At 48.2% G+C, this 20478-nt stretch overlaps 8 protein-coding genes across 8 annotated transcripts; 3 read left to right on the top strand and 5 right to left on the bottom strand.

Annotated features, from left to right (window-relative positions):
- Nucleotides 1-2493: 2493 nt before the first annotated feature.
- Nucleotides 2494-3015, bottom strand: ABOM_008394 (uncharacterized protein; the record flags this gene model as incomplete). Its single annotated transcript, XM_022535523.1, has 2 exons — nucleotides 2494-2533; nucleotides 2588-3015. 2 exons carry the CDS (start codon nucleotides 3013-3015, stop codon nucleotides 2494-2496), a joined length of 468 nt encoding a protein of 155 aa, XP_022386088.1.
- A 3652-nt stretch (nucleotides 3016-6667) lies between these two features.
- On the top strand, nucleotides 6668-8351 carry ABOM_008393 (MDR family MFS transporter; the record flags this gene model as incomplete). The annotated part of the gene is made up of 2 exons (XM_022535522.1): nucleotides 6668-6757; nucleotides 6819-8351. The coding sequence occupies 2 exons, from the start codon at nucleotides 6668-6670 to the stop codon at nucleotides 8349-8351; spliced, it is 1623 nt and encodes a 540-aa protein (XP_022386089.1).
- A 63-nt stretch (nucleotides 8352-8414) lies between these two features.
- On the bottom strand, nucleotides 8415-9246 carry ABOM_008392 (putative GNAT family acetyltransferase; the record flags this gene model as incomplete). The annotated part of the gene is made up of 2 exons (XM_022535521.1): nucleotides 8415-8755; nucleotides 8835-9246. The coding sequence occupies 2 exons, from the start codon at nucleotides 9244-9246 to the stop codon at nucleotides 8415-8417; spliced, it is 753 nt and encodes a 250-aa protein (XP_022386090.1).
- A 498-nt stretch (nucleotides 9247-9744) lies between these two features.
- On the bottom strand, nucleotides 9745-10984 carry ABOM_008391 (uncharacterized protein; the record flags this gene model as incomplete). The annotated part of the gene is made up of 4 exons (XM_022535520.1): nucleotides 9745-9871; nucleotides 9935-10481; nucleotides 10536-10572; nucleotides 10646-10984. Coding segments are annotated over 4 exons (1050 nt in total), but the record flags the coding sequence as incomplete, so codon positions are not given.
- A 310-nt stretch (nucleotides 10985-11294) lies between these two features.
- On the top strand, nucleotides 11295-12453 carry ABOM_008390 (uncharacterized protein; the record flags this gene model as incomplete). Its single annotated transcript, XM_022535519.1, has 3 exons — nucleotides 11295-11771; nucleotides 11822-12063; nucleotides 12351-12453. The coding sequence occupies 3 exons, from the start codon at nucleotides 11295-11297 to the stop codon at nucleotides 12451-12453; spliced, it is 822 nt and encodes a 273-aa protein (XP_022386092.1).
- A 757-nt stretch (nucleotides 12454-13210) lies between these two features.
- On the top strand, nucleotides 13211-14232 carry ABOM_008389 (NAD(P)/FAD-dependent oxidoreductase; the record flags this gene model as incomplete). The annotated part of the gene is made up of 2 exons (XM_022535518.1): nucleotides 13211-13605; nucleotides 13674-14232. The coding sequence occupies 2 exons, from the start codon at nucleotides 13211-13213 to the stop codon at nucleotides 14230-14232; spliced, it is 954 nt and encodes a 317-aa protein (XP_022386134.1).
- Nucleotides 14233-15352: 1120 nt separating this feature from the next.
- On the bottom strand, nucleotides 15353-18323 carry ABOM_008388 (guanine nucleotide-binding protein subunit alpha; the record flags this gene model as incomplete). Its single annotated transcript, XM_022535517.1, has 4 exons — nucleotides 15353-15401; nucleotides 16080-16670; nucleotides 16730-17773; nucleotides 17824-18323. 4 exons carry the CDS (start codon nucleotides 18321-18323, stop codon nucleotides 15353-15355), a joined length of 2184 nt encoding a protein of 727 aa, XP_022386133.1.
- A 739-nt stretch (nucleotides 18324-19062) lies between these two features.
- On the bottom strand, nucleotides 19063-20409 carry ABOM_008387 (uncharacterized protein; the record flags this gene model as incomplete). The annotated part of the gene is made up of 2 exons (XM_022535516.1): nucleotides 19063-19547; nucleotides 19605-20409. 2 exons carry the CDS (start codon nucleotides 20407-20409, stop codon nucleotides 19063-19065), a joined length of 1290 nt encoding a protein of 429 aa, XP_022386132.1.
- Nucleotides 20410-20478: the final 69 nt, after the last annotated feature.

Genomic DNA, 20478 nt, shown 5'->3' with positions numbered 1-20478 from the left:
TACGGTACGATAAGTGAGTCTCAAAAATGATACATATTTTCGTCGTGGTTAGGGAAGTGTAGGCAAATTTCTCGGCTAATTCAGTATTCCCAAGACACCTCAGCATCACTATTCTTACTTCGGTGAATGCCTCGTTGGTTAATTAGACCTCCGAGGTTGGTTATACGGAATTTTAATATACTCAATCGAGATACGTATATTGACTGATTATATCAGGTAAATTCCCCGTATCGGATTGCATATATTGACGTTTTACTCTAGTATCCTTCTTGTTTTCATCTGTATCATTTTACCTTCCACAGCTCCTGCTGCTCGTCATTATCATCATTATCATCGTCCTGGGTATAATACCATGGCAAAAGCTGACTGACATATGGTCGGAAAACACTGCTATTGATGTTTCTTTCGGGAATCCCAACCCGGTCGCACATATTACACACTTCCAGATATCATTTTGCTGCAGTGTAAGTGTTATACTCTTCCATTCCTTGTATACACCTATACTAATCTAGTATAAGGGGCGAACCATACTCTCAGGAGAAAGGAGACAAGGACTGGTATCCCAGCATCACAAAAGACAAAATATTCGGAGTCAAATAATGAAATGGCAAGTCCAGTATCGGCATCTTAACCACTGAGCATCCAGAAGCCCGGCTTACGATAGTTAGTGCGTTGAAGGGGATCAGTGTTGTACAGTGGCTAAGATAGACCAGCCCATTGAGATAGTGCACATTTCATATAGTATAATGGGTAAAGCCCAGACCGGGCAGCAAGTCTTTCGGCTCAGCCTAAAGAATCCTTTGGCGACCAGAAAAAATCGAAAAGTGGAGGAGAGTCATGTTGGGCCCGGAGGGCATGGAAGTCCTCCAGGACCTCCCACCCTCTTTCGTGATTTCTATGGCCTATGGGATAAAGCATGCTTTGCCTTATGGCCAGTTGAACATCAGACTATCACAAATCCGTAGCTGTCAAGCTTTTCTGCATACCCATCCCGAAACACTCGAATGCCATTGATGTCAAGATGCTACCTTCTTTCCCGTCGATTCAGCTATATCGGCAAAGCAATAAAACTGCTTAATTACAAGACTAGAGGGCAAATTCCTTCGGATGATATGACCACCGTTCAAACAGCTGACTCTGAGAAATATCCTTTGCCATTATTCAAATTACTTGACATGCAGTGGGCATTACTCCTTCTACAATTGGATGTGCATGTTCCTCTCTTCTCGCCCTCGATCACCTCTTCTTATTCTTCATTATCCTTGGTTATCTCTCTGCTTTATCCTCGGCTGCAGCCAGCCAGGGCAACGCTATCTAAAATGCTAAAGATGTCACTTACATTGTCGCTTGGGCAAAGCTCACCAAGGTCTATACTTCTGACTTGCTGCCTAACTCTCCCGGGTCAACATCCGCGGTGCCACTCATACCTAATGTGTGAGGCTGTCTGGTTTTGCTTCTTGAAGTCGTGGGCGGTTTTTCCAATCTGTCGGAGCTCGGAAAGAACATACTGTCCAGACCCTCCCATTCTATCGCCAAGACTTCTACATACGAGTGTAGTGCTGCAGCAGGCCGAGATACAACTGACCTTTGACACGGGGACATAGATTATTACTTCTAGGGACAAATCCGTGTGTTTCTTTTGTAGAAGGACAAGCAGGGGCATGTTATCACTAGCAAGAATCATTTCATTTGCTGTTAGTCTGTCTGTCTGCATCTCAGCCTCTCGCTTAAAGCGGTTGTTTGTCGGTTACATGTTTGTAGGAGGGTTAGCTAGTTTGTCTGTGTATTCTTCTTTATGTCATGCGGAATAGTTGCTATAGGGGACCATGTGGGCATGATTATATCACAGTAATGATATAACTACACAAAGGAACCCCCACATAAGGGCGGACATCCCCGGAGACTCATACCAATTATGGTTAAAAGCCCTCTGAGAACACCTCATCACATTTATACCTTGACGAGGTAGCGATCTTCCTAGGGGACAAGTCTCAGGTGCAAGTAACCACATGCGGCATTATTCGCGCTCTCAAGCGTGAAGGGCGGTCAAAAAGGGCTGCCAGATATAACGCAAGAGATCAAAGTGCATATCTACGTGACCCGTACTCTTATTCACAGTCTTCAGTGAAGATGCCTTCATTAGTGAGTATAGGATAGTTAATCTTCGCTCCACTCTAGACTAGCTACAGATTTGTATTTGGTACATTCGCCCAATGCTGGACACCAAAGGTAACCCGAATACATCGCCCCATTGGTCTTGTTGGACGTATGGCTGCCTATTGGGGTAATAAGATAGTAGGAAGAAGAATTTACTGACATAGTCATGGGCAATAAAACCGTAATATTATCTCATTATCAATACTCTTAAAGGTAAAACAGGTCATTCATAGCCGCGCATAGACAACCCCATCGTGACGTGTTGAATACAACAGCCCTCAGAGCACAGCTAGTTGAATAGCTGTCCACACTATTACCCGGTAGTCCTCCTGCCTATTACAGCAGGAATTCATGTGGGATCTTCCTCTTCATAGAGCTAGCAGGCTTCGAATCAGCTGAGGCTTGAGATTGTTGGCTCCAAGGAACATACCTAGGAGCAAACAAGGTTACTGGCAGCTCGGTACCAGCGCGACAGGTCACTGGAGCCGTCGCGGGCTTGTTAGGGCACCAGGTCGAAGATCCACATCCATTCGGCGAAACCTGGACACATGCAGGGAAATCACCACCAATCGGATTGATGACATAGTTAAACGTGCCTTCATCGCCAGAAACATAGCTCACTTCTACCTGGTCGTTAAATTTGATGTCCGCGACTGGTACGCCTGGAACCGATTGCTGCTGCCCAGGTGCAATATAGTATTGGTATCCATATGGTTCTACATCCACATGGACACTGAATGGAGCGAAATTGTTGATGTGGGTGGTACCAGCATCGGCGGGATGCATTGGAGGAGAGATATATTGTCGCCAGTAGTAGTATGCTGGATTTCCCAGGGCAGGGGCGGCAAGGGCTGCCATTGAGAGCACTGAATACTTCATGTCGTCGATTCGTTTACGATAACTAATAGAGGCCAATCTTATGGGGCGAAGATGGTCCAGAAAAGTTTTACTTATCGCAATATCTCTATGAAACCTCCTCTATTTATGTCTTTGCATCTATGCGCGAAGCTTCCACGGATGGTCAATCATGACCTCAACGAAACACAGTCTTGATGTAATCTCTTACTCTTTTGCCTGTCGGTAACTTCCGTATCTGGAATACCTGTCAGTACTTTTATAGAAAAATTGAACCATAGAGTGACTTGACATGGTTGAGTGGTCGACAGAAATGCAACCGCAGTCCACGAAATAGCGTAGAATATATTGTGGTTCCACTAGAAGCGAAAACATATAATGAACTGAGTCTATCTCAGAGGTCAAGCTTGTCAAGTTCTATGGCTGACAGCACCTAATCTAATATAGACTTTCGAATCATTCTCTCGGAACACTCGGAAGAGGAGTCGATATACTGCAAACGGCTGCCGAGCATCTAACCTAAGCGTCATAGACGAGTAATAAAGAACGAGCCCAGATCTTATGGGGAGATCACTGCCGGTCATACGCCCTGCTGCTAAGTTGCAGTTGGAAGACTAGCTCCAATGATAAATAAAAAGTACCATTTTATATGGAATACCGAGGTGTCCGACCAGGCCGGGAATTACGTTAAGAGTTTGGGGAAACAATTCCGTAACCAGATGGGGTTAAGACAGCCTGGCACTAGGATTAGATCTGCTAGATGCGATTTGGAAAGGAGACTTAAAACAGTGACGATATTACGGAGCTGCTTTACCAGAATTCTATTTATGTATCTATAAGAATAAGCGCTGTTAAGTGGAGAAGGGGAGGGACTTAGGGTCCTGATATTCCCGACGGGGATTCGGCAAAGCGGTAAAAGGCAAGAAAATCCACCAAAACATAATAGAAATTGTGTATTTTGATAATGAGCTGTTTTTCTACTTTAATTTACTTACTGATGCTACTCTATCTTGATACTGGTCCTTCTATGATAATATAAGATTTTTATTACATGACTAGGTAGAACTGACCGAATTAGGCAGGTTTGGCTATAGGCACGGAATGGAACGCTGTGTGCAGATCGGCACCTTCGCCCTTAGACCGACCATGTGCAAGGGAGCCCAGAATCCAGGTGAGAGAAGCGTGCCATACATAAGAAACAAGAAGCTAGGCCGGTAACCCCGCGGCTAAAAGCATCAACATGGGTGTGATAGGCCAGGCTGAAGCGCCGGGTTCGCGTCAGCCTTGTGGAAGCCGTGTTGCTATGCCCCTCTATGTGGCCTCCGCCATGGGGTTGAAGATTGTAGTTGACAGACTGCTCTCTCAAGGTGCAGATCCAATAGCACGTGTTAGATCAGCAGGCCCTGGATGGCCTCATACGCCCCTAGAAATATCTGCCGCGAACAGCCATCTGGCTGTGTTGAAGCGGCTGTTGGAAGGGGTGAGCATCTCAGTCGAGATAGCTTCCGCCATCGTAGAGTGGATCAACGACACGAAAGCTCCCCGAGAAGTGTTTGAGGCTATTTGGGAAATGCTTTTCAGCGCAAAGGTGCTCTACAATGAGTCCGAACCCAATCTTCCTGTTCTAGACGAAAGGCTTGTTGCGGCGGCGGCAGGTAACAGAAAGTCAGGTCCAAAGATCATGAGCCTTCTCTTGGAACGGCAAAAAGAATGTACGATTCCCATCACAGAAAATGTTATTCACGCACTGATGCAAAACTATGAATATGGCGATGAGATTTTGCGGATGATTTATGATCGGAAAGGGAAAGACCTCGACATAACAGAAACTTGATGACCAACTTAGCTCTACAGGCCACACCACGTCCTGGCCTCGTGGCTCTCATTCTTCAAATCCAGAGTCGAGGATCAATCTCAACGAATCCAACATGATGTTCTGGGTAAAGCACGCCTCGCTAGAGGCGATCAAGCTACTTCTACAGGCCCGGGGCGATGAGATTGCAATCACGGAGGAGTTATTGGCAGCTGCCGGCAGGTTTAATGAAGATGCGGCCGTGTTTGAATTTCTCTGGGAAGGAAGAATGTCTGGTATTGATATTACACAGAATATCCTACAGAATGTTGTGAAGGGATACTGCGGTTTAAGATGCCTGGTATTCTTACTTGACCAATGTGGTCATGGATATGTCCTTGAAATTGATGTCATTCGGCGAGTGGCAGCCAATGAATATTGTGGACTCGATATGATGAGGCTGCTTCTACACTGGCGACAAGGACAGTTGGTTGGTTTTGATATCACAGAGGGGGTTTTGGCCGCAGCTGCTTCCAACGCCGAATGCGCACGAGACATGATGGAATTGATCATGAAGAACGACAACACGGAACACCCCATAACGGAATCCATATTATGCGCAGCAGTGTGTAACAGAACACGCGGAGACTCAGCCATGCGGTATTTACTCGACTTAAATCCAGACACTCCCGTCACAGAGATGGTTCTGGTATCAGCAGCAAGAAATCACCTATGTGGCCATTCGGTTATCCGATATTTATTTGAACACAAGGAAGGCCTTCAGGTTACAGAAAATATTCTTGCATCAGCAGCAGCAAAAGTTGGCCAACGAGAGATTGTGTTGGAATTTCTTCTTGGGCAATACGAAGGCATACCGATGGCTGATCATATATGGGTTGCTGCGAGTTCTAATTATAATGCCATTGCACTTCTGTTGAAAGAGCGCCGTGATCTTTCTCAGTTGGCGAGGCTTATAAACGAGGAAAAGAATGTGAGATTTCGTGAGGCATTCGACAGAATCCTTGATCTGGAAATGGTTCATATAGATGAAGGTCTTTTGGACGCATTGATTTGCACCGATCGTGGGCATCGTTTACTTAGGCAAAAGCGGCAAGAGTCAGAGAAAAGGCCTTGATGTTGAGAAGTGAAAAGCGACGTGATGAAGCATCTCCTGGATGCACGGAAGCATAATATGACCATCGCAGAGTTCATGATGTCTGTCTTGGAGACACCTAGTGGATCTTGAGGATCTTCTTCTCCACCAATTAACATGACAATCATCTATTGAAGCAAAAGGTGTATACTCAATCCTCCTCCAAAAGATCCGAAGGAAAAGTATACGACAGCCAACCATTGTTATTACATGTGTACTGTCAAAGATTAACTGGCCATTCACCCTAGATGCCATATTCTATATTCAGATCCCTGTATAAAAGATTCTAGGCGTATATATATTTTACCTGATCCTCTATAAACTGTAAAACCAGCGTAAAGACGAGATTGTTAAATTAATATCTTATTCTTAAGGACAGATCAATATTGCATATTGGGTAATTCTGTAGATATAAAGATTCCTGTCAGCCAGGCGTACGTAAGTGAAGGTTCATGCAGGAAGTATAAAATATGCCAATTACGACCACTGTTTGAATAGTATTTCTACCAAAGATATGACAGGGCTTACTTAGGCTGCGCCAAGGCGTTCGAAGGTAATATTTACTATCCAGGGATACGGCTTGATCCTGTAGAGGATGACAAAGACAAACACGGCCTCGCCAGCGGATAAATAGACGTGTCCCCCGCGGTATTCTGGAGCCTCTTGCAGTTCAGGTTTGATTCAAGGAGGATACGACTACCTTTCCAGTCATGGACTCGCCCAAAGGCTCATTCCTTTCGTCTATTCGCCTCAGCCTGGTCATGGTGGCGCTATGCCTTGCTGTATTCCTGACCGGGATGGTAAGCCGCCCAACTGCCTGGAATAGGCTGACATTGCTGAAGTTGACATGATTCCTTGAAGGATCAAACGATCCTCGCGACAGTGACCCCATCGCTGACAGCCGAGTTCCACAGCATTGACGATATGGGGTGGTGGACCGCCGCTTACCTGACTATGCTCAGCGTATTCCAGATTCCATATGGCAAGCTCTACAGTCTATTTTCAATCAAGATCGTCTATCTATCCGCAATCGGCATTTTTGAATTAGGCTCTCTTGTCTGTGCCACCGCGCCCAACTCCATTGCTATGATTTTCGGTCGCGCGATTGCGGGGGCTGGGGCGGCAGGTATTTTCACCGGGGGGATTATGATCACCACAAAGATCATCCCGCTCGATCGCCGTGCGTCCTACCTTGGTATTATGTCGGCTGCCTTTGGCGTTGCTGCTATTGTGGGACCGTTCATCGGGGGCGCGTTTACAGACCGATCTACATGGCGATGGTGCTTCTACATCAACCTACCATTGGGCGGGTTGAGTATATTGGTATGCTTTTTGCTCGTGAATACACCGGTGGACTCCTCAGTTGTATCACTGTCATTGTGGGCTCGAGTCCGCCAGTTTGATTTCTTTGGGATGGTTAGCTTGATGGGTGGTATTGTTTGCCTGCTCCTGGCGCTCCAGTGGGGCGGCACCCAATACCCCTGGAATAGTGGAAGGATCATTGCATTGCTGGTGGTGGCAGTACTTCTTATGCTGTCTTTTGTTCTCCTTCAGATCTTCGTCCCCGGGTCGAAAACTATCCCCCGCAGCGTGTCCAGACATGCGTCAGTTTGGCATGCCGTAGGGTACGCAATGTGTATCACGGGAGGAATCTACGTTGCCATAGTTTACATTCCAGTGTGGGTGCAGGCGGTACAACACAAATCAGCTCTGGACTCCGGGATTATGCTGACTCCATTGATTGTGGGATACGTTGTATTCTCTGTGGTCGCTGGAGTTCTTACTTCCGGGCTGGGCTATTACAATCCACCAATGATCCTGGGAACCATCCTGGCAAGTGTTGGTGCCGGCCTACTATCGACCTTGTCGACGGGGACCTCTAACGGGCGCTTGATTGGGTTCCAGGCATTGTACGGCATTGGTGTTGGACTAGGGTTTGGTCAGCCAAGTTACGTCGTGCAAACCGTGTTGTCCGAGGCGGATATCCCGATTGGGGTAACGTTGGTCACCCTTGTCCAGCACTTGAGCTCGGCTATCTTTGTCGCCGTAGGTCAGGGCGTCTTCCAGAACACCCTTGCACATACCGTGCGGTCACTGGCGCCAGGTGTTGACCCTTCGAGGCTAACAAAGCTCGGCGCGACGCAACTGAGTCAGTTTGTCGACAAGCAAGACATGCCATACGTCTTGGAGGCGTACAGTACCGCAATTGCGAGGACTCTCTACATCCCAATGGCCCTCAGCTGTGCGTCCGTGCTCGGGGCCTGTCTGACACCATGGATCTCCATGAAAAAAGCCAAGCCACTGCCAACAGACCAACAGCCGACAGGAGACGAGCCGATAAGTGGTGGGACGCAGGAAAAAGACCGTGGCACATCAGGGGCTCACGAGGCCTAGATTTGCTCTCTCTGCCGATCACTTCTTTGTTGTAGAATTAAACTAAATTTCATTTCTTTATTCCTAGAGCTTGATGTGTCTTGGCCTTCCTTCCCATGGGAGCAGCGTCTCACCATCCCTATATTCGCCCCCTGCCGGCCTCCACATAATCCACACGGGATGCGCCTGGATCTCGTGAATTAATCTCCTCCCTTGCGCACTCCGCCCTTGATCCTCGGAAAAACTCATGTGTGGTCGCGCGATAGCCACGAACCCATACTTCTGGTACAGAGCGACCGCCATCTCCGTCGCCTCAAGGTAACCTTCCATCCCCAACGCATCCATATGGCGGACAAACTCGTCCATAATAAGCTCCGTCGCGCCCAGTGAGCGATACTCGGGCAGTGCCCAGAGCGCATTCCCGCCTGTGCGCACGTCAATTAACAACGAACTAAATAAAAATGTACATAACACCGGGGGGGAGGGGGAACAGAGGAAACATACAAACATGTCTATCCCCCATCATCCTCCCCCTCCATGCCCACAACTGCGCATAAAACGCCTCAGCCAACAACCTCATCTCACTCCCCTCCGGAAACCATGTCGCCTCGATCCTCGGTGCCCCCGCGCGGTATGGATTACGGTGATGGACGTGGTACATTCCTCCCGCGACAATCCGGCCCGATTTGGTATCGTAGCATTTCAACCAGATGATGTTGGGGTCGGATTCTGCGGCTTGACGTAAGGACCGTTTCACGTCGGCAAGGGCTGTTGCTTCGCCCCGGTTGCCTTCCCCCAGGTGGGCGAAGGTTAGTTCCCCGACGGCTTGGAGCGGAGAGCTCCACGCAGTCCAGTAGGTGGTTATAAGCTCGTCCCAGTCCTTGGTGAGATCTGCGCGTGAGACAACGAGGGGCATGTTGGTTTGGGTGTGTCTCTTATGAATTGTATCCTGTTGGTCATAGACTCGTATCCTTCGGATGAAATGACAGTTGTGGCTATGGTCAAAGAACGATGCGTCTCACATTTCTAACAACTAATCCGGGATATGAGCAAAGATATACGAGGTATCTAAACCAAGACGTAAAACAAGTATGGCAAGTATAGAGAGAAAAAAAACCATTTCCCAAAGTCGCCTAGCCGTGGACGGTCATTTAAACCATCGTTCTCGGCTCCTGGATAACCACCGAGCTTGACTTATTTGCATCCACCGACGTCGTCCCAGTCCCACCATCGGATGTCTGGTCGCCTGAAGATCCAAGCCTTCGACTCCATCGACCCGAAAAGCCTTTCCGTCCTTCACGTAGAAGCCAGCCGCGTGCGGAGTATACCACTGGACGGAGAGTGGGTAAGCACGCGGCGATCAAACCCAGACTGGCCTCCAACATGCTCCACCAGAGCATTGTGGTCACGGTTTCTAGCACATTAGATACGTCCTCAAGAAGGTAAGGGGCAACTCACGGTCAGGGTCGTATCCAGCCTCATACCCGACCTCAAAGACAATCAGGTAAACAGCCAGTCTCACGACAGAGGCTGACAGCGCCCTGATGGGAAACTGGGTCAGCGGTGGGCTACGTACACTCTCGACTCGAAAAGGGAACCCTTACATCAACCCCACTCCGAAAATACAGCTGAGCGCAATCTTCCGTCTCACAGACATTTGGAGCGTCCATATCTGCATGCCATCGTAAGTACAACTGACATCATCCCCGATGGTCGACTCATACCTTGGGAAAGGGCAGGAGCAGGATCGCCAAATCAGTGATGAGGTCCGAGATGACCAGGCTGACTCGGCGGCAAGGGGGTCCCCACAGTGCTCCCTTACTTCCTGGATAGGCGCCCAATGGAGGTAGACTTTCGTCTTGCAACCGAATAAAAACAGGAGGAAGAATGCCAAGGCCCACACCACCGTTAAGGCGAGGCAGATGTTGGAGATGACGGCGAATCGGGATTTCTTGTTCGAGACAAAGATACGGCGGTAAAAGAGGACGATGCTCGCTTTGATGAAGCCGTACGCTGCGATCATGAAGAGTTGGAAGTAAAATTCAATCTTAGCTTCGATTTCGTAGGCGCGGTTGTACTTCGCTAATGCCTTTTTGGGATCGTCACTTATGGGGTAGGGTGTAGGGTATCCCATTACGTGGACGGAGTAGCCTTACAGATGTTAATGGGCAATTTCCACATTGGGTGTGAGGCACGAGTACTAACCATAGATGAAGCATATACCCATTCCGGTTACCATAATCTGAGTCATTGAAGCCGTGTCAGCAGACATCCCTTGGTATGCCTTATCTGCATCATAAGAGAGGGGAAGATACCGCTGCAGGCACGAGTAACCAGTCGTCCAGACCCAGGCGAACCTTTTGTCTGGCTCGAGCAAAGAAACGAAGCATGACACAGGCGAGGCAAGCGATGGGGAGGGCAATGCCTGCTGCCAGCACTTCGCCGGCTGAAGTGAGCCGGAACGGGAGGTGTGTCCAATGTGGACTAGATGCCATGGTGGGCCTCTTGGGGTGGATCGGGTGGACCTTGAGGTATCTGCAGGGTTGTGAGTTGTAAAGCTTTTCATGAAGACACATGCTGCCTTCTTCGAAGCGCTTATATGTTCCCTCCCCTCTCGTGTGGAGGTCTGGAATATTTCCATAAGCAAGGACAAGGCTGACATGGTGTATGACTACGGAGTGTACATCGCAATTGGACTGTTGCTTTGACTTTGGTGTCCAGAATGTCCAGTCAGCCTCGTGTGATTGTAGAGCGCCTGCATAACTGAAGATTGAGCCATGAGGCGGGGTTCGGAGTGGGCCTGACTATGCAAAATGAGGCCTACGTTCTCATCCGTTTTGATTGTCCTGTCAGTCCTTGTTATTTTTGTCTCAATAGCTTGCTCTTTATGACGGGCGAGCACTGCCTTTCAGCCCTGCCTGCCACCTAACCAAGTCTTGCAATACCATACAGGAGCAACGAAAAATGGGACAGGTAGACGATGAGGACTATGAACTTCTTCCTCCGGAACATGGTGTTCAGAAGGCGTGGGAAGCACGAGGACGAACAGGGCTTTTCGCACGGTTGGAAACCCAGGTTCTCCTTGGACTGCTCCTTCTTTCTGTACTATTCAACGTTATGTTTGTTCTTAGTTGGACATCAAGTAGAGATGAACTATCTGCCTCCAAGCAGCCCGTCTGGGCCAGTTCTAGTTATCGAAGGGAAGAGGTGAAAACCGGATTCACGAAGGAAGACACAATGTGGTGGAATACCAAGTACAGCGGGACAAATGAGAGCGAAGTGAGTGACCTCTGGCATAATGGCATTCCCTGGGAAAGCGGGATCATCGCAATCAACAAGCAAGAGGCAAATGAGTTGGGGTTGCCCGAGTCGCAGTCTTTCCCGTGGGACGTAACGAAAGGGATCTATATCCTTAATGTGCATCATATCCTCCATTGCATTGTAAGTCGTCCAGCATTCTTAATCCAATCGCACTTGTTGAGACACTTTAGCGGAATCTATACATCTCCATCGAGGAATACCGTGACAACCGTCCTCAGAGTGTTACCTATCCTCATATCTTGCATTGTCTAGACAGTATCCGGGTGGAGACCATGTGCGCGGGCGATGACACCCTACGATACATTCCTTTGAATGATGTCTCCGGATTCAAGCCTGGAGATGGACAGAAGCGCATGTGCCGTGACTGGCGTCAGATGCAGTCCTTCGTGGAGAAGCATGACCCATGCTATCGGTATGTTTTTCCCGGGGATGACACTGTGTCTAATTTGGAACGATTTAAATATTGCCCTAATGATTCTCCTTATCTGCCCAAGATTCGAGAGTACTTTGGGTATGGGGAAGAATGGCTACCATTTCCATAGAAGACATTGTGTATAGATTAAATTGGGCATAGCTTCGCTTTAAAGTTCACATTCCATAAATCATGATGATATCCGTAACCATATCCAAACTTCAAATATCAAATTTTCTCCCCGCCGTATTCTATTCCATCCTCTTCTTGACTACTCAATATCACAGGCAGCAGTTCTTGGGTTCGATGACGGCCATGTCGGGGTTTGCATTGGGCTCGGCCTCGGGGGCTGGAATTGGGCTGGCCATTGCGGCGGCTACAATCAAGTAGAGCACGCAGCGAAGGAAGTACATGTTTGTGGTTTCTTTTCGTTCTGTGGGTGACTGGACGTCAGTAGACTGTTCCTCAGTGTGACACTCGTTGAAAGGAGCCACTAAACCTGATAGACTTAATTTTAAAATCGTTGGTATGCTTTTAGCAGTTTTCTGCTTTGGATAATCCTGTCTATGTCTCCAGATAGACTCCATATATATAGAAATCACCACTACGTTCGTTCTTATCAACTTCATGACTCGTTCTCCTGTCAGATGATCATTCCTTCAGCAAGGATGGAGAGCTACTGCTGCTGCCTTCCTCGTGTCTTTGACTTTTATTTTATTTTTAATCATATTATTTACTTGCTCCTCCTCTCTTCCCCAGCCAACGAGGCGTTGGTTGCATTTCTATTTTTATTGGACTCCCATTCCTGGGTTGTTGCAGGAGGTCAGAACTAGGGCACACGCCGTTTCTTTGTTCGTATTTTGGGGGGCTTTTCTGTATCGAATCCCTGTTGTCTTGTAAACTATGGTTCCACAGCCAGTCAAGAGATCATCGTCGTGCAGGCGGCGGGTAAAACACATTTATTATCATGGTTCCCCTCCTTGGAAATTACGTGTAACGGGTATCGTTGCCTAAATGCCTCACTGGGCATACATAACAGAGAGCTGCAGCTCTTCCTCCTCCTCCTCATCCCACGTCTTACCTTTAATTCACCACGTCAACAAGCACCCCAGAAAACATATCCAATCCCTCTCGATATCTCCATACTATGGACTCAGTCGTAGATGTCCTGATTGCCGGCGGTGGTCCAGCCGGTCTCACCGCAGCCCTCACGCTGGCCCGCCAACTCCATACAGCCGTCCTATTCGACAACAAATGTTATCGCAATGCGAACGTCTCCCACATGCACATGGTCCCAACCTGGGACCATAGAAACCCAGCTGAATTCCGCGCTGAAGCTCGCAATGAAGTTCTGAACCACTATGACACGATCAAGATCGAGGACGTGGACCTCAAAACAGTGGAGAAGACAAGCGACGGGCTTTTCCAACTTGTCGATGCCAACGACAAGGTGTGGAAAGGAAGAAAGCTGATCATTACCACCGGCTCAGAGAATGTCTTCCCCGACATTCCCGGATACGCAGAAGCGTGGGGTCAGAGAATGTATGCATCTCTTCATGATGAACCTACTATTCCTGGAAAGATCGTTGAATCTAGCTAACACCGTCCAGTTACCACTGCCTCTTCTGCAAAGGGTACGAAGACCGTAACACGAACAGTGCCGGCGTCCTCGCCATCCAATCCGCCGGTAATGTACCCATGGCAATGCATCAGACTGAATCGGCCGCTCAGCTCGCGCGAAAGGTGACTATCTACACCCATGGAGCGGAGGAACTCGGGGCTCAGATTCTATCGACCCTGACCGACAAGGATAAGACCCGCATCACTGTCAACAACACCCCGATCAAGAAGCTCACTCATACCAGCTCCTCTATTCACCTAGAGCTCGCGGATGGCACGTCTCAGGAAGAGACCTTCCTGGTCCATAGCCCCAGTACCACTGTCAAGGGCCCGCTTGCCAGTCAGCTTAGCCTGGAACTTACCCCTATGGGTGACATCAATGCGGCACCACCTATGCATCAGACCAGCGTGCGTGGGGTCTTCGCGGCCGGGGACTGCATCACTCCGTATAAAGTTATCGCGGGCGCGATTTCGAGTGGTTGTAATGCGGCGGTAGCTGCTTCGGCACAGCTATTGGCGGAGAAGCATGGCCATCAGCCACTGTTTTAGTTGCCTTGCAATGAGTCCTGAGGAATGGTATTCGTTGCGAACACTACCCATTCTGATGAACCCCATTGCCAGTTAAGCCGTTTGTTTTAGTCACGTGTTAGCATATCCTTCTAATTCATGCCTCTGTCGCATCATCATCAAGATACTAATGTGTCTGTTCATCGCTGGCGACGAACAGGGTGAGCGGCTAGCGATTGGCCGAATAGTATGTGACTAGAATGACGTTAAAGTGGACAATGTTAGTTCTTCAATCAAATGAGAGGCCTACAATTAACAAACACTATGAAAGCAATGAGGTTGAGACATGGTGGAGTTAAAGTAGTTGTAACTTACAGTAAGAGTCTGCAGGAGTATTCGTTATGTGGTGGAACCCGTTGCTTAGGTGGATGTTGGATGTTGTGTCCTTGATGTGAAAGGGAAATAAATATATAACTACCTCAGGTCTAATTGACTCCCTGTCTAGTATTCCGACACAACCCCCAATCCAAGTTAGTGACGATATCTCCATCTACTTTTATAATATAAGAATTAATTTACCTGTATCACGAGTTATTTTTGTATAGCCCCGAAACAAAATCGAGATTGATAGGTACTGCTATTGAACAAGGTAACTCGAGTCTTGCGCTTGTCGGCCCACGTCGTTCGTTCTTGAGGAACGTGTATTTTGGCTTATATATGCATTAAAATAAAATGACTTTCAACAAGGCCGGCTGGCCCAATGGCAAGGCGCTTGACTACGAATCAAGAGATTGCAGGTTCGATCCCTGCGTCGGTCATCTCTTTTTGATTTTTTTTGCCTCGCCAGCAAAAGACGCGTTGCTGGATGGATCCACTACCCGAACCATGCCCTGAGTAAGGCAATGGAGGTCAACAGCTACTGATCCGTCTCCTTTTACCCTTTTCCTTTATTTTCTTTTTTCTTGCCGTCATTGTGCTAAAGGTCGCATGCGCCATATGTGTGCTGACCTTTCAGCTTTGTCAAGGACACGGAGAATGCAAGTGTCCTGCCACAGTTCCAGGTAAGGTTTATACAGAGACCAGGGCCCAACTGTAGAGATGCATAACGTTGATGGCTACACCGATGACGTTGGACTTTTCACAAAGCAAGGCCCTAGTCACCCTATTGTTTGAACCCAAAACGAAGAGAGGAGGGAATAGCATTCTTGCGGCTACATAGTATTAGCCAAGGTTAACAGGGTATAGAATTTCCACAACATCATAGACAAGGCAGCATTACTAGAAGCATGATTCTTTGTCTATAAGGACTATTTTGCGCCCAAAATATCACTGGCCTTGCCATAGCGCATTTAATTAGACGTTCTCTGGCCAAGAGAAGCGGAGGCCCAACGCTGGGGTCGTTTTGGGCATTATGGCTTTGACGCCGGAGTTTTTGGAGCTGTTGCCCTGATCCGCCTATAGTAGCGATGGAAGATACATTAACAGTAGAGGCCCGTTACATCAATAGAAGGTATTCGCAGCGGATTCACAATGCTGTTGGCTGCTTTGTACGTTTAACGGTAGGGTATGCTTTGGACGAACAGTGGCGTGGCGTACAATGCTGTGGATTTTGACCCATGCATATGGACCTTGTCACTGTCTGGAAAGGGCAAGAAGGGCAAGACGAGCCAAGGATTGCGACGACGAAAAATGGAAAAAGCAAGAATACAGCTACTTGGCAATGCAATTGGCTATGTTCGGATAGAAGGCTGAACCGATCAGTTATCCAGGTGGAACAAACCTATACGAGACAGCAAATCATACACGAAGGGAACTAGCGCCAGTGAATGACACAATACCGAATACAGCTTCAACAGAAATGCGTAGGAATCCAATGGACACGGTATTACACCATGTTCACAACGGACGAAGCATATGACAAGATCGTCTTGCCAAGCTCTTCGGGTTTCCTCAGACTGGTGAAAGTGACAGAGACAGAACGGCTAGATCTTTGCGCAATGGCCGAGAATGTGTTATAGAGATAATCCCTGACATCATCAACGGACTGGGGTTCTCCACTAAACGTCCCCCACTGGTCAAAGATGGTGCTGTCGAAAGGTACCGTCCTCAGCTTGCGTTCAAGCTTATCCATTTTATGAATAAACAGAACTATCTCTGTATGGCTGAGCTTTGCAGCTGAGCAGATGCTGTCGAACAACGTCAACTCTTCTGCCAGACGATTTGCGCAATTCTCTTCCGTCAACACCTGGTCGTACGATCCTGCATCTACAAAATACAGAACCTTTGTTGCTCCATCAAATATGCGGCTCCATTTCTTTCTTTCACCGCGACTCCCCGAGGCATCACAGAAAATCACCTCCGATGGCCCGTTGGTATACCGTGCCAAGGTGATACCTGTGGATCTCGTGTAGCACCATAGTGTGTCCTCTAAGGTGGGCATGTAATCTGGTTCTGTGATGCGTTCGAGTGAGTTTAACAGGCTGCTTGATCAGTTGGCTTAGTCTTATGCTGTTGGAGATTGAGAGATCGAAGAACGTACTATTCAGCCCCATCATCAATAGTCTCAAGTATCACTTCATCTAGGAAGCCACATCGCTGTATATACCCCCATATGCCTTTCATCTCCCTATTTATTTCAGCCATTCTGGTTTGTCGCCACGGCATATACATCTCATGTAACGTTTCTAGTAGCTGAGTGACGGAGTCGGAGGCACTGCGCATCGCTGCGTATTCCTGATATGCACTATCTCCGGTAGAGAAAAGTGGTTCTCCTACTTCTAGGAGCTGGCGCAATTGATTGTTGAGTGACTCTAGGATAGTAAGTCTAGACTGAAAGAGCTGCGACATGTCTGAGGGACACCCAACGAGGAGATTCAGCACGTTCAATGCCGTAGACTTGCCGCTTTTGGAAGAGCCGAGCAGCAGTACTCTTTGAGAGACAGGTTCCACGCGAGCGGTTTCCATAATACTATCTGCAGAAGAAGGATAGGGTGATGCCTCTCCGCCCCACAGGTTCCACAGACCTATTGATGAGAGCCACTGGCTACTTTTCTTCGCTTGTCTCACACTAATGAGACTCGTAGCCCGGCTGCGTTGCTTAGAAGGAAGCATGATTGAGACTAAGCTGGGAGCAGTACGCGGCCGGCTTAGGCCTTCTCTCAGGCTCCATGCTCGCCCTGCATTGGTGCTGCGGCTGGGGTGTCTCTGATTCGGATTAGATTCCGTAGGTCTCCAAACTATGCTAGCTTCTTCATCGCTCATAATGGAAAATGCCCTCTCCGTAGCATTATCGTCAGGGACTATACTCGCCTCCTTATACAAAGGCTTTACGACGGTCCCTTTGAGCGCATGGACCATGCTCGATCTGGCTGCGGAGCAATAAACCCTCGAACTGAATAGGTCTGAGTCGAAGGCGAATCTCGTTTCTATTAAGCTCAAGTCTTCTGCAACGGTGCTTTTCTTGGTCATCTCTGAGTCCGAGTCTCTTAGCCAAAGTAAAGAGGAGGTATCATCTTTAATCCGATTGAACACAACCCGGCTCTCAGATCTCTGCAGAAAAAGACTCTGTTCGATGATAGACTTGCTAAACAGGGATCAGCGATATAACCATATTATTTCACGGTCGCAACCTACCACTGAAGCGCGGTTAAGAGCAGATTCAACGCATTGACCTGGTTGTTCAACAGGGACTGGAAATCAGTCGTTTCTTTCTCGTGCCACAAAATGCCGGTTTTATCCCGCATCGTGAGATGATCCTCCTGCATCCGAGACAGTCGCTGGTCCAGAAGCGACATGATCGCCTCACAGCAACTTAGTGACGTTGTGATGTCGGCCGAAATCTGTGAATCTTCTCCAATGGGGCTCCCTGGACCGAGAAGATCGAGCACATGTTTGATCTGGCCAAGGGCGGCATTCAGAGTCGATAACTGCCCAATAAGGATTCTTGCTCTGAGACCGATGCTCGTATAGCGGCCTTGCAAGTCAGTTAACGTCTTGATGCTTCGAGTCGCCAGATCGATAATCCCCAGTATCGAGCCGACTGCACCAACTATAGATAACGGGTCCATTTTCAGGGAATTAGATAGCGTGAACTGCTGCAATAATCTCCTACCTTTCACATATCCAGAGTTCATGTTGAAGGCGGCATCGAGGGGTGGTTAACCGTGGTGGGGATGATCAGCCTTGCCAGCTGGCAGACAGAAAACGAGGCTGTGCTGATCTCAGCCTCGCTCAGACTCGCTTGTCACAAAAAGCAAAGAAAGGTCCTTGGACAGCTGGCGCAATACGGTCATGCTCATACTGCTAGATTTTCTAGTGAACCTATCATCGAGGTAGATTTGACTATCTATCTACCTTCCTGCAAGAACTTTCCAGCAATGACTCGATTCAGTTGCTCCCTGGAACGGATCATGTTGTAAAGCTAAGGTGGAGGCTCGGTAGGGCTTATCGAGAGGCAGACTACGGGTGAGGTTATATACTGGTAGATTGACAAGACTTGCCTCCAAGTGAAGATATACATCTGGATGATAGTAAAGCAGAATGGGTGGAATCGGCTATGCTTTAGGACGATCGGAATGACGCCAGAGAGATCGTACAGGTAAGTAAAAGGAAATGAAAGGTCGATGGAAAGAGAGGAGTAACGACTAAACGGAAATGATAAAGAAGAAGAAGAAGAAGAGGAGGAGGAGAGGGTAATAAGAAGAGAAAAGAATGAAATGATAGAGAACGAGAAAAAGAAAGGACAAGGAGAGAAGGACAATAAAAAATGAACTCTGGGATTCCATCCTGTCAAGAGGAGCAATGCCAGAAGGAAAACCCCACGCAGAGTCAGTACTTCGTCTGGACCGGAGGTTGTTAACCCAACCTTGTCTCTCATGTAGTCCGCCTTCTCATCGGGGGACCATGGTACATGCCCTTCCCATCAGACATAGGACGACAAAGTGCGTTACCTTTAGATACATGGCAGGTAAATGGTCGCGACGCAACAAGCTTCACTAAGGATGGATATATAGAAACTAGTACTTCAGCATTACTGCCCTGGTTAAGCGACCACTCGGCCCGCTGAGGCTCGTGAAGCTCCATAGTCTCAGGATCATAGCGGCCCTTTAATCGTACAAAGTGGTAGATACTTTGTTGTTCCTGCAGAAAGCCGGCTAAATCGATCCCACTGTCAATGAGGCCATCGAGAACACTTCCCATCTCAGATGAACTATCGCGGATCATGAAAAGCTGACATAGCTCACGCAAGATTCTTTGTTTCGTAAGATCCCTACCTTGAGGGGCAGACTGGGAACGCGCGATGTAAAGAACGGTCCTGAGTCGCCATTCCTCTGCATCCTTCAACCGAGCCCCGGAATCTAACGTTGATATCTCTGGTTACATTTCGCGCATAAATCCAGTCAAGCTTGTCATACCTTGGTCAGATATATGGTCCACTTTGATGCTCGAGAGCAACCATTGGAATATGCTTTGGAAGGCCGCATTCTTATCTGGAGAAATGCTGGCTGAGATATTCCGTGGTGAAAAGGCCCATCTCTCGAAAGCAAGAAATACGATCATGGCCACACTTGATCGGTACAGCGCTTTGCTATATGACGAGGATCTTATGAGACTCAAAAGCTTGCTCAATTGAAGTGCACTACTTTCGTCCTGATGCATCTCGTGCTCCCATTCCCTCATGGTGGAGATAGCGTGGCTAAGAGTCCCACAATTATATCTCATGATATCACATATTCTCCAAGCGGCCTGCTGTACACCGTATATGAATCGTTGGTATTCCCTATCTATGATGGTATCGGGGTACTGACGATCCGCGTAAGGGTCCATCTGTAGGCGGAAGAGTAAGATCTCCTGTCGCCGGATCTTGGTTTGGGCCTCAAGAAGCTCTCTTCGGAGCAGTGCCGATTCTTCTTCCTCCCATTGTTGCTGTTCATGAGTGAGACGCCGACCGGAGGGAAGTTCGTTAACAGCAAAGCTTTCTCTTCGTCGCCGGATTGTACTTCTCGGACTACAGGAGCGCGAGTCACTGTGTTCATTGTTGGAAGAGATTGCGCCTCCACTTAGGTGCGAACATTGGCTTGGAGGGAAGGTGATTGCCCTTACCACCGTATCGCTGCTGTTGTCTGTTGTAGAGCGTCTCCAATGGTTCTTCGCAGCGTGCTCTTGCTTAGAATGGGAGCGATGAGGATGAACCCCGAAGAAAGACAGCGTGGAATTCATCACTGAGACGAACGCTCTGTAGGCGTTGGGTAGACATATGGCCAAGTGGTAGACGCAGAAGCGGTTGAC

Source organism: Aspergillus bombycis (assembly GCF_001792695.1).
Source record: "Aspergillus bombycis strain NRRL26010 chromosome Unknown contig00090, whole genome shotgun sequence".
NCBI lineage: Eukaryota > Fungi > Ascomycota > Eurotiomycetes > Eurotiales > Aspergillaceae > Aspergillus > Aspergillus bombycis.
This window is presented reverse-complemented; position numbering and strand designations above follow the sequence as displayed.